General features: G+C 40.3%; 1 protein-coding gene across 6 annotated transcripts in view; it reads left to right on the top strand.

Annotated features, from left to right (window-relative positions):
• The window catches only part of ADK (adenosine kinase), a 305,725-nt gene that overhangs the window by 8,626 nt on the left and 283,308 nt on the right, over nt 1-13,791 (top strand). For 4 of the 6 annotated variants that reach the window (XM_062639731.1, XM_062639723.1, XM_062639711.1 and 1 more), the window contains exon 2: nt 6,740-6,814. In XM_062639731.1, coding sequence (XP_062495715.1) covers nt 6,740-6,814 — 75 coding nt within the window. Of the gene's footprint in view, nt 1-53; nt 194-6,739; nt 6,815-13,791 lie in introns of those variants that run through there. The other 2 variants (XM_062639719.1, XM_062639700.1) reach the window with 2 other exon arrangements.

Raw genomic sequence — 13,791 nt, 5'->3', positions numbered from 1 at the left:
GGGCGGGGCGGTGGCGCGCGGGTGGGTCGGCCGAGCCGTGGCCGGCGGCTCAGTCGCGGCCGAGGCGGGCGGCGCTGGGGTGGCAGGCGGTTAACGGCCGGTGAGGTGCCGGGCGGAGGGGCGACGCCGCTGACCTGTGGGGCTCCGCCGCGGGCGGGCGGCTGGAGGGCCGGGGAGCCATGCCCACCGTCAGGTAAAACTGAGCCCCGACGCGGCGCCCGCAGCACAGCCCCATGCCCCAGGGGAAGGGGCGCGGTGGGCGCTGACGCGATACTCTGCCGGAGCTCGGCTCTTCCATCGCTTCTCCACCCACTTAACGAGGGTGAGGGGTAGCGCGCCCTCGCCTCGCGTTGGTTCTGCGGCTCCGCGCCCCCGGGGCGAGGCGGGGTTGCGGGGCCGGTGCCCTCCCGTCGCCTCAGCCCGGCAGGCAGCCCGCGCGGGGAGGAGCGGGGTCATCTCCTTTGTGGCGGACAGGTGCGGAGCAGCCGCTCGCCCCGGCCCGGGCGAGAGCCGCGGGGAGCCGTGCGCCGGGCCGGGTGCCTGCCGGAGGGGAACGCGAGGCGGGAGCCGGGGCACAGCCGGGGGCTCGGGCGGCCGTGCCGCTCTGCGGCGGTGCCGCTGTCAAAGATAGAGCTACCGCGGCGGGTCCCGCCCGTGTAGTGGTGGGGACGGATGTCGTGGGACCGCGGCAGCCGCGTCTGAACACGAAAGCATCGCTGTAGCGTGCCGTGACTGGAACCTGGTTTTAAATAAATCCTCAATAACGAGAAGCAGGGTAGTAATGACAGCCTAGGCTTTTAACAGTCTGTTTGGAACTGCGGTGTTGCCAGGTTATCACTGATAACTGAAGAATGACAAACCCTTGACATAACATTCAGTGAGTGGCATTATTATGACTAATTTTGCTTCCTAAAACTCTTAAGATGGGGTGGTATTGTGAACTAGTAACCTTCATCACGTAGTTATTTTGATCAGTCCTTTAGTTGCTATAGAAGTACCTAAAATCGCGGACTCAAGTTCAACAGTCGTTCACGGCTGCTTTCCCACCTCACCTCTCCACCCTCAATGTAAAACTCAATGTATCAGATTTCACACTGTTTCTGACCGAGGAGTGCAGATGGTAACTCTTTGAAATTGTATTAATATTTGGCTGCTGGGGCTTTTGGATTCTGCGCAGCTGCGTAAGGAGCTGGGTAGTGGTGGAACAGTGTTTTTTCCTGCAGCAGACTTACTTACATAAGGCCAAGGCTTTTAGGCTTGGCTTCTGAGTTGGAACCTGTGAATGTGTCACTCTAGAAGACTATGCAAGTTTCGTAATAAATGTTCATTGAAGATACTCCTCTAAGTCAGTATGTAGGCCAGTAACTCCTTAGTCAAATAATTGCTTTTACTTAAGATCTAAGTAGGGAAGGCATGTGAGCAGTCCTACAGGCGACTTGTATGTTTAAGGTCTGTATGCTGAAGTGATTTGCTGGTGAGTGATGCAAGGGAAATTGTCTGAACTCTGTAGTCATGGAATAACAGTTCAGAGATACTTTTAGTGTCAGGCAAGCTATTGTTAATGGTAAATGTCATCATAGTCACTCATATTTATGTTGTAAAGGTGAGTAGGTTGAGAGAAGGATGTTTTTAGTCAAGAGCTTATAGCTATTCAAATGCTACGAATCTGGTACTGTTGCTGTTAACTACATGTATAAATGTTTTTTGATAATTTCAGATCTTGTGTTATATGGGGTTTAACTATGTCCCTTGTGACGGAAAGGGATATATTGAGAACAGGCTTAGAACATGCCTTGTTTGGCCTTACTTTTAAAAGCATAATTAAAGCCCATAGAAATACTAACATTTTAGATCTTACAAAATTATATCTTATAGTTGTAAATGGAAGGCTAGGCAACAGCAGGCTGTCATGCAGTTGGGACACCTAAATGTCCCAGTAGTGTTCTTTTTAAGGCTTTCTGACTGCAGAATGTCTTAGCAGAAGAATTTAAGTGTATGTTACAGCTGCACAACAGTATAAGGCTGTTACAGAACAATAAAAAAAGATGAGTTTTTCAACTTGGCTTTACTATTAGTTACTGTTATGTAGATGAGAAAAATCTTTGCAGCAATTAAGAAAAAAATATTTTTTTTTTTGAATAATGGGATATTTTTTTCTGTTTGTTTCTTAAAGCAAGACATGCCAGTATCTGAAGGCTCAAAATACTCCTCTGTCTCTGTGCCAGTAACTAATAATACGCTTTCACTGATATTTTGATGTTGCTCTTCCACTGAAGTGCCCAGCAGCATATGACGACAACAATATTGTGTGATAGTTAGATACAGCACTGCTAATGTTCAGCAGCCAACGAGAAACAGGACTGCATTTTTAAAAATGCTTGCAATGGTTGAGCATTGGTTATGTATAACCATCAAACTGGACAGGGCTTTCCAGATCATTCAGTTATGGTTAATTTGTTGACTTCTTCAAAATGATTGAAGGGTAGCTCAGTACTGATGTATGTGTGTTGTCATTCGGTGTGGTTTTGACTATTTGTGAAAAATCAGTCATCTTGGCAATCTCCAAACAGAATGACACAATTAGCAGGTAAAGATTTATTTATACTTAATGAATTACATTGTTTGAAGTAATAATTACAACTTGCTCTTCATCTAGTCCTGAGTTAAATGGCAAATTCATGAAATATATTACTTGTTGTCAAGTTGAGAATGTAAATGCAGCATGCATCCAAGCTTTCTGTAAGTTTCCATTGGTGCTGTAGTTTTGCCTGGTAGGTGGAGAGTGTATTTCTGTGTCCAAACAAGTTTAAGATTTGTATGAACCTCTTGTTCTTAGTTTGGAGTTTAAAAATATATATACAGTTTACATATATGTGTGAGTATATATATATATATATACTCATACATACATACATACTGACTGTGTATAGTCATTTATTTAATGCCCTTAATTCGTGCAGGTGGAGATGTCATTTGTTTCTTGAAGACCTGAGCCAAATACTTTCTTGCAATAGGTTAGTCAGGTTAAGCAAGAGCACCTTTCTCAGATGATTAGATACCAGTACTCTTGTGCATGAGAATGGACTGCAGGGAGTCAAGGAGGCTGTAGAGTACATAAGTCTTTATTCTGTGTCTGTGGCAGAGATGTATTTCTGGTGTTCAAGGCCAGGTTGGACAGAGCCTCGGGTGACATGGTTTAATGTGAGGTGTCCCTGCCCACGACAGGGGGCTTGGAACTAGATGATCTTAAGGTCCTTTCCAACACTAACTATTCTATGATTCTGTCAGTCTATGAAATAACCTGTGTATTGTGAAATCTCACATTTCAGGAAGCTATTGCTGTTTCCTTACTGTGCTTTGCATCTAGCTGGCTGGAAATCATCCGTGATATTTTAATCAGTGCAGGTGTCCAGTGTGACTGAGCAGCAAACATAAGGCCAGTAAGGTTCACGTGTACTGCTGAAATGTTAAACTTGATGAAGAATGTAGCAGTTTAATATCTCAGCTTCTTGATCCGGAGACTTGTACATTTAGCATTCTCCTGGATCCTAAATACTGTGTTTGATGTTTTGCTTTTATGATATGTGGATTTATAGAACATATGTGATATTATTAGTATTAGTATTACAGAGGAGCAAACTGTAGCCAGGTAACTGCCATAACTCATGTTGTGTCACAAAAAAATGCAAGAGTGTAACAGTGCAGATACTTTTGCACTGTTAGGGTGCTGAAATGTAGCCAGTGTTGGGTTAATCAGGTTGAACATGCTAAGGATTTACATAGCAAAGTCTTCCTCTTTAACAGTAGAAACACCGGACTTTCCAGATTGTGGTTCACAAAGCTCATGTTAGAAAACGCTGATCACAGTGGTGATCTTAAATGTCTGCTTTAACTTGCTGCATTTTTAAAATATGATACTTGAAAAGAGGTTGTTTAGATTTCCCATTTTGCCCAGAAAGGTACTTTTACCAAAAGCAGTGTCAGTTAAGGAATGACCCAGCTACAGCCTCCAGTACAAATTGAGTGTATGGATTTTTCTCCTTTTTGCCAATGTGACGTCAATACCTTGTTTTAAGCATGGAAGTTCTAGTACTTTGGAGCTTAGTTAATTCAAACATCCAGCTGTAACAACCGAAAATGTAGAAATACGTGTTAATTGAAATCCGAAGGCTAGCTATTCATATGTGTTACTTTGTATTTAGATATTTGCAAGAACAAATTGTGTTGTGTGCCTCTTCATAGGGATCAAGCAGTTAATATACTCAAAGTTTTATGTGTTTGAAAAGCTGTCAAGTTCTGCTATCCAACATCTGGTTGAAAGAAACAGCTATGCTGAAGTTGGGGCAAGTTTGCTCAGAAGTGTCAGGAGAATGTTTCTGAACATACATTTACTACCCTAGTGATAGCTACCTTGGCTTTTAAAACTTTCTATCCTAGATGGCACCCTACTACACAGCCTTAGAATAATTGGCCAGGTACGATTATAAAATACCGTGGGAGAAGGAAGGCTTGAGGATGGAACAGGACTTACTGTATGTGATTTAAAGAGCTGCCTGCAATAAATGGAAGTGGTAGTTCCTGCTGACATAAGAGGAGTTGTGAATGCATGTTGCTGGCTTAATAGAACTAATGGACGCTAAACCAGTACAAAGTTGCTCTCGTGCTGCTTCAGGTATATTGACCAGTATGTTCTGCAGCCTGCAGCTTTTTAAATGCTTGCTAGTTTCTATTTTGCTTTTCCATTGAACAAGGTAACCTATTCATAGGTAGTGACCTCAACATGTCAGCTGTATTTCAGAGAGGTTTTGAAGTACAGCTGCTGTTTGCTGGCATACCATACAGTTAAGTGCTGATACTTCTCTTACATAGAATTATCTGTGATACTTCTTAACTGTAGGTATAAAATTATTGATGTGTAGAATTTCATAGGATGTAAGAATTAGCTAAACATCAAGTACAGGAGCATACAGTTTGGGACAAATCTGCTTTAAACACTTTTAGAATTCTGACTTGTTCATTCGTTGTCCTGCAGTGCTACTGATGCAATACTCAGTTTTTAAAATGGAGAGAATGTCCTGTTTTGGGGTTCCAACTGAGATACCTCTATCATTTTGTCATCTAATCTGTCATTCGTCTCCTTCTTTGCTTTTAGCTAGATATAGCTTATGGTTATGTGACTTAGAGGCATCAATATTTCTTTTCACACTGACAAAAGTATTTAGTGAATCTTAAAGGTTTTCACTGAGCAGATGTTACATATGTGAGTTGGGAGTGAGCTGGATTTTTGGCTCTCTCTTCACAAAGGAATGTCTCCCACATTGTACGTACAGTGAAATGGGCTGTAAAGGCCTGTCTTTAAAGCTATAACAACAACAACAAAAAGGATACTTAAAGCATGGTTTGCTGTTTCTTAATATCAAGATTATTAATCATATTTTCCACTTCTCTGGACTTCAGAATTTAGCATTTAATGGCTACTAGTGTGGCATTGTAAAGAGGAAGTTTGACTGTGTGCTTCTGGCAAGTAGCTTCAAATTTGACAAGTATTTGTCAGCAAAGGGCTTTTCGTAGCAGTTGAGAGGAAGTAAGTGAATGAGTTTGTTCCATATCATCCCCTTTCCTCTTGTTTTATATTCTTTTATCTCCAAAACGTTTCTCTTATCCTAAACAGACCAGAACAATTGAAAACTCACTTTCTTTGAGATTCAGCTGACACTCTTACGCAGCTTTGAATAAACTTTAGGTAAACTTTGCATCCAGCTACAATGTTACAGGAGTACTTTTGGGGGGATGGAGAGACAGGGGATATGCTTTCTCTGCAAATACTTGATAGAGACGTAGTAAAGAGGGAGGTGGTCCTACTGAAGCTACCTTCCTTGGCTAGAGAAAATCCTTGCCTTGCCAGTTGGAGGCAGCAGATGTCAGCTTAGCAAGGAATGTGATGGGTTTGGATGCAGTTTTAAGCAGCCTTGAGAACAGCTGCATTCACTTCTCCTTGACACTAGGCCACATATCTAATCCTTTGGTATTACTGCATTATCACCCAAGTACATGCTATTCACAAAAATGTAACACATGGTTTTTGAATGAATCTAAAAAAAAAAAAAGTTAAAAAAGCTAGCTCTTTCAGCTGCTTACAGTATCCCTCATGTCTTGTTTTTGTTTGACCAGAGTCATGGTAATAAATTTAAAATGGATTAAAGAAAGTACATACAAGGTAGATGGCTGTGCTGTTCAAGAATCCATAGTTCTGTATGTAGAATCCATAGTTCTGTTAACAACTTAAGTCTGTTAACTATTGGTCAGTAGCAGAGAAAACCCAACAACTAAATCTGTTCAGGGAAATTCTTAGCATCTGGGCTGATGCTCCCCCTGTCTAAAATTTGGTATTACAACCTGAATGGAATCCTTTGAAACTACACTATGTGGCATGCAGCTCTAATTCTGTATTTGAGTGAATGACAGCTAAACAGAATGCTTTTATATATTCTTGACTGCTTGAAGTCTGTCTGTTGATCAAATAAGATGATTGTAGAATGATACTTTACTCAAAATTGACTCTCTGTCTATATGCCTCATCTCCATGAAACTATCACGCTGAGCAAAATGTGTATCTACTTGTTCCTTGACTGTATTCAAGAGAAACTTTTCTCTCTTAAAAAAAATATGTCTTCAGCATTCCATACTAGGAACAATAAACTAATGCTAAGTTAATTTTAAATAATTTATTCTCTTGCAGTGAAAATGTCCTGTTTGGAATGGGAAATCCTCTGCTTGATATCTGTGCAGTTGTAGACAAGGACTTTCTTGACAAGTAAGTCTTGATTTTATTTTTATTTTTTTTAAATATATTTTTCTTTTAATGTCAGTTTCATTTCCAGAATGATGCCTATAAATAGAAGACTCCCTGCTTGTTTAATGGTAAGTTTGTGCTGATCTCTGGAATTCTGGCCTAATGCTGAAAGAAGCCAACATTGTGTCAGTCCTGTGATTGTTCTAACTGCATGAATCTGTGATAGTGGTGTCAGTGGAAAAACTTGAGTGTTTTCGTGTTTTTTTTTTGTATTTTTTGTTTTCTATCAGTCGTTTAGTCTAGTCTCTTTATGCTGTCTTTCCTAGCCTTTAATTGGAAGGAATCATCAATGTCAGTAAAATGTAGTAAGCTCTCTTGTGAGTATTTCTGTGCTACTTTTGCTGCACTATTACAGCACTCTTTTCTTTCTTCTGTGGTGACTTTGGGGCCAATAAGCTGTTTCTGTAACACACCAAGAAAAGTTGATAAAATATACCTTCTTTTCTTTTTTTTTTTTTTTTTTAATATTCTAATTTATCAGTCAAAAGCAGGACCACTTCTTACCATGTGGCCTGTTATCTTGCTTAAGTGTAGTCGTTATGCCACCATCCAGTTGTTATGCCAATATATAACCGTATTGATGTTTGTGTATTGCTGTTGGCTTTAAGCTTAAGCATTCTCTGATCAGCTGAGATGTTCCTTTTCAAGAAGTGGAAAATACAGCTGCTCTTTCAAGTCCTTCTGCATGAGCTTATCTTCTTCCAGTTGTTTGCAAGTGATCAGCAAGTTGATTTCATCTTTCAGAGTGCTCAAAATTCTTTAATTTTTAAAGTGTTAGTATTTTTTTTTCCTCTAGTCATTCCTTCAGTTATTAGTGGGAATATTGGATCAATAAGAAATTTCACATCATCAAATAAAAAGAGGTGCAGGGTTTTTATTTGTGAATGTTTAATGTCAGCTGCATATCTTCCATTCTGAAGCTTTTAAAATAGCAGTAATTGCAATGGATTTTTTTATCACTCATATTTTATCTAAAAGTGTGTTTAAGTGAGAACCTGAATATTGTAAGCTGGAGGCAAAAGACAAGAATGTAATGGAGTGTATCACTCTCAAAAACATCTGGAATTTTGAACACTTAAGACATATATTTGATTTCTAAAAATGTGAATTATTCTGATGTAATTCTCCTCCTTACATTTCTACGGGAATAACTTGAAAACCTGGCTGTGAACATAAGTAATGCTCCTGACTGCAACCCAGCAATACCCCTCCAACTAATCCTTATACATTGCTGTCATAAAAGAGGTGGTGGGATCTATATTGCAGTAGTGAAATCCTGCAAGAGAACGTTGTGCTTTTCACTGGACCTGATGTGCTCTGCAGAGTTTAATTTAATTTAATTTAAAAATTAGAACTCTTATGTACTGAAATTCGAGAACTGTCAGACAAGTTAAATTACCTCCTGGAACAGCATATGCTCTGTGAGCATTTCTTTACTGCCAAAATGCATTTGTGGAGTACTGCATTATTTAAAGCAGTAAGAAGTCCCCCAGCAGCAGTTTCACTGGGGACCTGCTGATAGTGTGATAGCTGTGGTAATAATCTGAAAACTGAGAAACTTGCCTACATTCTTGACATATACCTGATTTTATATCTAGCTCCCTGTTTGTGAGTGTATGTGTAGTAGTCCATTGAACAAACAGACAAGCATGTTTCTACTCTTAAGTCCAAGTACCTTTACCAGTACATACTGCAATGGGAATTGAATCCTACGCTTTCTCAGCTTATGAAGGGAAATAAAATAGCAAACCTAGCTGTAGAACAACTGCTAGGGTAAAGTTATTTATTCACATGTTGCAGGGAGGTTCAAGAACATAGGTATTTCAGGAGTGTGAAGCATATGACACAGAAATTGTCTATCATACCAGCCTAGTCTCAAACTCTCTCTGGTTTTTCTTATTAAAGAAGATGTGTATCCATCTCTAGCCATGTAATATACAATATATATACCAATACTCATGGTATCTTGGCAGTGATCAGATAACTCTGGAGTCTGTGTCTCACCTCTTCAGCTGGATGGGGTTGTGTAATGGAGCCACCAGTCAGCTGGGCTCTGACGTGAGAAGGTAGCTTAGTAAAATGAGGAAAGAGTTCAGTTAAACGCCCATAAGAATTTTATGTGTGTAACTTTTTCACTGTTTCTGTTAGTTTATCCTCCCCTCTTGTATAACATGCACAGTATTAAGAGTAACTACCTTTGTCCAGGATAAAGAACTCGATGTTGCAAGTTTAATCAACTTGTATTGTCCATGAAATGAGAAACTAGTACAATGAGTCCTGTCACTAGATTGTTTTTGTAAGTTCTGTTAAGAAAATGTGAACGGAAACAGCATAAGATTGTGTAGGAAGTCTCAAGTGTTCCTCTCAAGAATATTTAAATGGCCTACAATCCATGTTATAAATAAACCTGAAAATAAATACATAATGCAGTCCTACCCTTGGCAGACTCAAACCTTGAAGTAAATGTAATTCATTGATGTCCTTGTTTTTTGAATATCTGCATGAAAGAAATATCAGAAATGCCTTTTTTTTGAGTGGTGGTGTGTGTGTCTCCTTTTGATTTGCATTAACTTCATAACCTAACTATTTTTGTTTTTCTAGGAGATAGACAGTTGCTTGATGAGCAGCTTTTTATGGGTGGGAGGGGAAAGAATAGAAAAAGGATTAATGCTTTGCGGGTGAATAGCTAACTATAGCTATATTAATCTGTGAAAATAACTTTGCTAACAGATATTCGTGAAAGCTTATGGTGTACTTGGTTCTACCTGTGACAGTTAACAGGAATGATTCTTTTGCCTACTGCATCTGTAATAGGCATTTAAAATAACTTAATCTATGCTATGTATATTAAACTCCAATAAAGTGGGCAAAGAAATTCTGATGAACATGGCAACAACATTTTAAGAGTCCAGAGAATATTGCTGACTCCTGTAAATACTCCAGTGTCCTGCCGTTAAAAGTTAGGAGATAGCATCTATTTCATTGCTCCCCCTAGAGTGCTCTCTTTTGGAAATACTTAGTTTTTAACATTTACCTAATCATAGTTAATTTTTAGGCTTGGTAGCGAATGGTCATTACTTGTCATCTCAAGTGCACATCCAGTGTTTGAGGGACATGGTTTCACAGAATGGACAAATCTTCTCTTGCTGTTGTCCAACATGTGAGTCTATGACTGCACAAATCAAGGCGGTGGAGAGAATCATTATTGACAAATCCATGTTGACAGTATTACTATGCTAGTCTTGGAACTTCTAAATATGTGAGAACCTTGTATCTTCCCATATTAGCCAGTGGGAAGGCAAGAAAAATATTTGTAATTGCCAGTACCTGGATAAGCATGTGAATAGCTTTCAGCCTGTGCTTTTAGAAAGGAGTGGAGATATAGGAGGAATGATGATATGTCTTATTTATGATGTCAAGGTTAAGGGTGTTACTGCTTTATTTTGCTGTATTTTCTGGGCTCTTGACCAGAGCCATGTTCTCATAAAGTGAGGTATATTTGCTAGTCTGGGTGCCATATTCAATTATATTTCTCATCTCCAGACTGATTATTTGATCAACATTGTTGTCCAGGGTTACAAGTTGCTATTTTATTACTTACAACCATTTGTCAAAGCAGCAAGTCTTTTCCTCCTTGTGTGGGGTTTGTTTTCCTTTTTTTTTTTTCCCTCCTTAAAACCAGGGTCTGTGGCAGTCTTTGCACAAGTTCATTAAAGGGGTGCTCGATAAATATCTGCTGTTTTTAATAGCTTTCATGTCCTGTATCATCTGTTCCTTAGTTCTCTTCTCTGCCTTCTCTGTGACACTGTGTAAATACAGACTATCTGTACACCAAGAAATGGGTTACTCTTTTTACTCTTCACTGGAAAAACAGGTTTGATAAATGGGAGAGGAAGAATCCATGGGGTCTTCAAAGTGTGTTTGTGTTTTGGAGTGGTGGTGATGGTTAATATATGAAAAGAGAGTATCATAGAGTACCAGTCTGGAAAGGACCTCAAGGATCAGCTAGTTAACCTTGCTTGGCAAAAAGCAAGTCTAGACAAGATGGTCCAGAATCCCATCCAGCTGAATCTTGAAAGTATCCAACACTGGGGAATCCACCACTTCCCTGGGAAAATTATTCCAATGGCTGATTGCTCTCCTTGTGAAAAATTTTCCTCTTGTGTCCAGTCAGAATCTCATCAAGAGTAATTTGTGCCTATTACCCTTCATCTTTTCAATGTGACTTGTAAAAAGAGAGCCTCTGTTTTCTTTGTAGCCACCCTTTAAATACTGGAACATCATGATAAGGTCTCCCCTGAGCCTTCTTTTCTCAAGGCTGAACAGACCCAGTTCTCCCAGCCTTTCCTCATATGGCGGTTTCCCAGTCCTTTGATCATCTTTGTGGCCCTTCTCTGAACCCTCTCCAGCCTGTCGTGTGGTTTTTGTATAGTGGGGACCATAACCGAGCACAGTATTCCAGTGTGGCCTGACCAGCCCTGAGTTGGATAATTACATCTTTATTTCTGCTGGTGATGTCTTTGTTGATGTAACCTAGCATCCTGTTGCCTTTCTTTGCTGCAGCTGCACACTCTTCACTCATCTTGAGCTTGCTGCTCACCAGGACTCCCAGCTCCCTTTCCACAGAGCTGATCCCCAGCCAAGTAGATCCCAGCTTGTGCTGCGGTTTTGGATTGTGTTTACCCAGGTGCAAGACCTTACACTTGTCCTTGTTGAACTTTGTAAGGCTCTTATTAGTCTGTTCTGTCAGCCTATTCAGGTCTTGCAGCAGGGTGGCTCTGCCTTCCAAAGTGTCCATTTCCCCACTCAGTTTGGTACCATTGGCAAACTTCATCAGGGTGCATTTGATCCTGTCATTGAGATCACTTATGAAGACATAGAACAGCATTGGGTCCACTATTGATTTCTTGAGGATCCCACCAGTGACAGCTTGCCAGTTGGAACTATATGCCACCACTCTGAATGTGTCTGCTCAGCTAGTTCCCACTCGCCCCACAGGCCACTACTACTTGTCTAGATTTTTTCTAGGAGGAGACTGTGGGAAACCATATTGAAAGCCTTGGAGAAATCCAGGTAGACAATGTCCACTGCTCGCCCCACATCAGCCAGGCAGGTTACTTTGTTGTAGAAAGTTAGTCAAGCATGATTTGCCTGTGGTGAATCCATGCTGGCTTTTCCCAGTCATGTGCTTCATTTGACCTGTGATAGATCCCAGGAGGATTTGTTCCATAACTTTCTCAGGAGCTGAAGGATCTGTTATTTCCTGGATTCTGCTTTAAGCCCTTCTTGTAGGTGGGAGATTGTATTTGCCTTTCTCCAGTCTTCTGGGGTCTGTGACTTCTCAAAGATTATGGAGAGTGACCTTGCAACAATGTCAGCCAGCTCCCTTTAACAATCTTGGATGGATGTTGTTGGGGCCCACTGATGTGCGGGGGTCAAGCTCCTGTAGTAGTTCATATACCAAGTCTTCTTTCATTGATGGTGGGTTTGTGTTTGCATGAATGTGGATTTGTGTTTGCATGAATCTGGGTTTTTGCTCCCAGTACCTGGAGTCCATCAGTGCTAGTAAAGACAGAGGTGAAGAAAGTGTTGAAAATTTGTGATTTTTCAGTGGTGTTGGTGATTCAACAGGGGTGACACCTTTTCCCTCTTAACAGTGTCCAGTGTTTTCCTTCTGTTTCTGCGCGTTACGTACCTGAAGAACCCTTTCTTCTAGTTTTTGACATCTCTGGCCAAATCGTCACACTAAAGGAATAAATGCTATCATTTTGATCTGTAATTTCACAAGTATGGGTGTGGATCTCCTTCAGTGTGCTACCAGCTTGTCTGCAGCACTGAAAGTGGTTTCATTACTGAAGATTCCAAGATTTCATTCTCTACCTTTCTGCACCACAGAGTACTGTTGGAGGGTGATGGATTAGTTAAGCACAAACTTGACTAATAGAGCAGTGTTGACATCTGTTAAGTTAAACTTTCTGTTTTCAGGCTGTTGTAGTACTTGCTGTGATTGAAGTACAGATGTACATATTTGATATTTTTTCCACTCTTGTGGGAATTTAGATTATAAATTAGGAAAAGGTTTCAGAAGCAGCTGAAATGAAAAAACATCTGCTTACTCACGTTAAATTTAGGTTGGTCTGTATAGCTGTGGCTTTAACCATTCCAACATGTGTTATTCTCAAAATTTTCAGTTTGTTGCCTTTGCTTGTATCTTAACAGAAGTCTTTGTAATTTTCTATAGAAAAAGAAATAAAAAAATAAACACACTATTCATGCAGTTAACTCTTATAAAGTAGCCTAGAGTCTAAAGGCTTTTACACAATCAAAAGTGATTCTTTGTTCACGACATTCAGATTTCAACAGTCTTAAGGCTTCAATTCAAAATAAGCCCTTCTGCAAAACGCATTCTGGCTTGAGCTTGAAGACTGGGCAAGACAAGTGATGGTTCTGTACTAGGAGGCTGCAGGATCAAAGAATGCATAAGCTGCAGATACAGTCTTTGCTGATAGATTTAAGTGGGGGATGGCACACTCCCTCAGCCCTCCCAACCTTACAGGATTTTCAGTTTCACTAATGTGTTTAGTTTGTATTCTTCATCAACCCTCTGGGACGGTTTAATAGGGTTTTGTATTGCTTTGAGTTGGGGATGGTGTTACCTGTCTCTGCAGTGCTGAGTGTATGGAAAGTCCCTAGTAATACCTTTAAAACTTGTCTCTGAAAATGTACCCCTGTTTTTCTTTTTGGGAGATAGCTTGCTATATGGTGGTCCACTGTTTCAATAGTCCTTGTGAAAGATTGCTACTAAAAGTATCTGTTTGAATTGTCTCATTTGGCAGGGAAGCTGAACAGCTGAGGGTTTTATTATTACCTTGTGGTTTTGAGTTTTATCTGTAGAATTCAATTTAGTTTGTCTTAGAGCCTGAACATAGAACATTGTG

This window comes from Pezoporus occidentalis, unplaced genomic scaffold (genome assembly GCF_034315485.1).
Source record: "Pezoporus occidentalis ecotype Australia unplaced genomic scaffold, CSIRO_AGI_Poc_V1 ctg116, whole genome shotgun sequence".
NCBI lineage: Eukaryota > Metazoa > Chordata > Aves > Psittaciformes > Psittacidae > Pezoporus > Pezoporus occidentalis.
The sequence above is the reverse complement of the archived record's forward strand: the minus strand, read 5'-3'. Positions and strand labels throughout refer to the sequence as shown.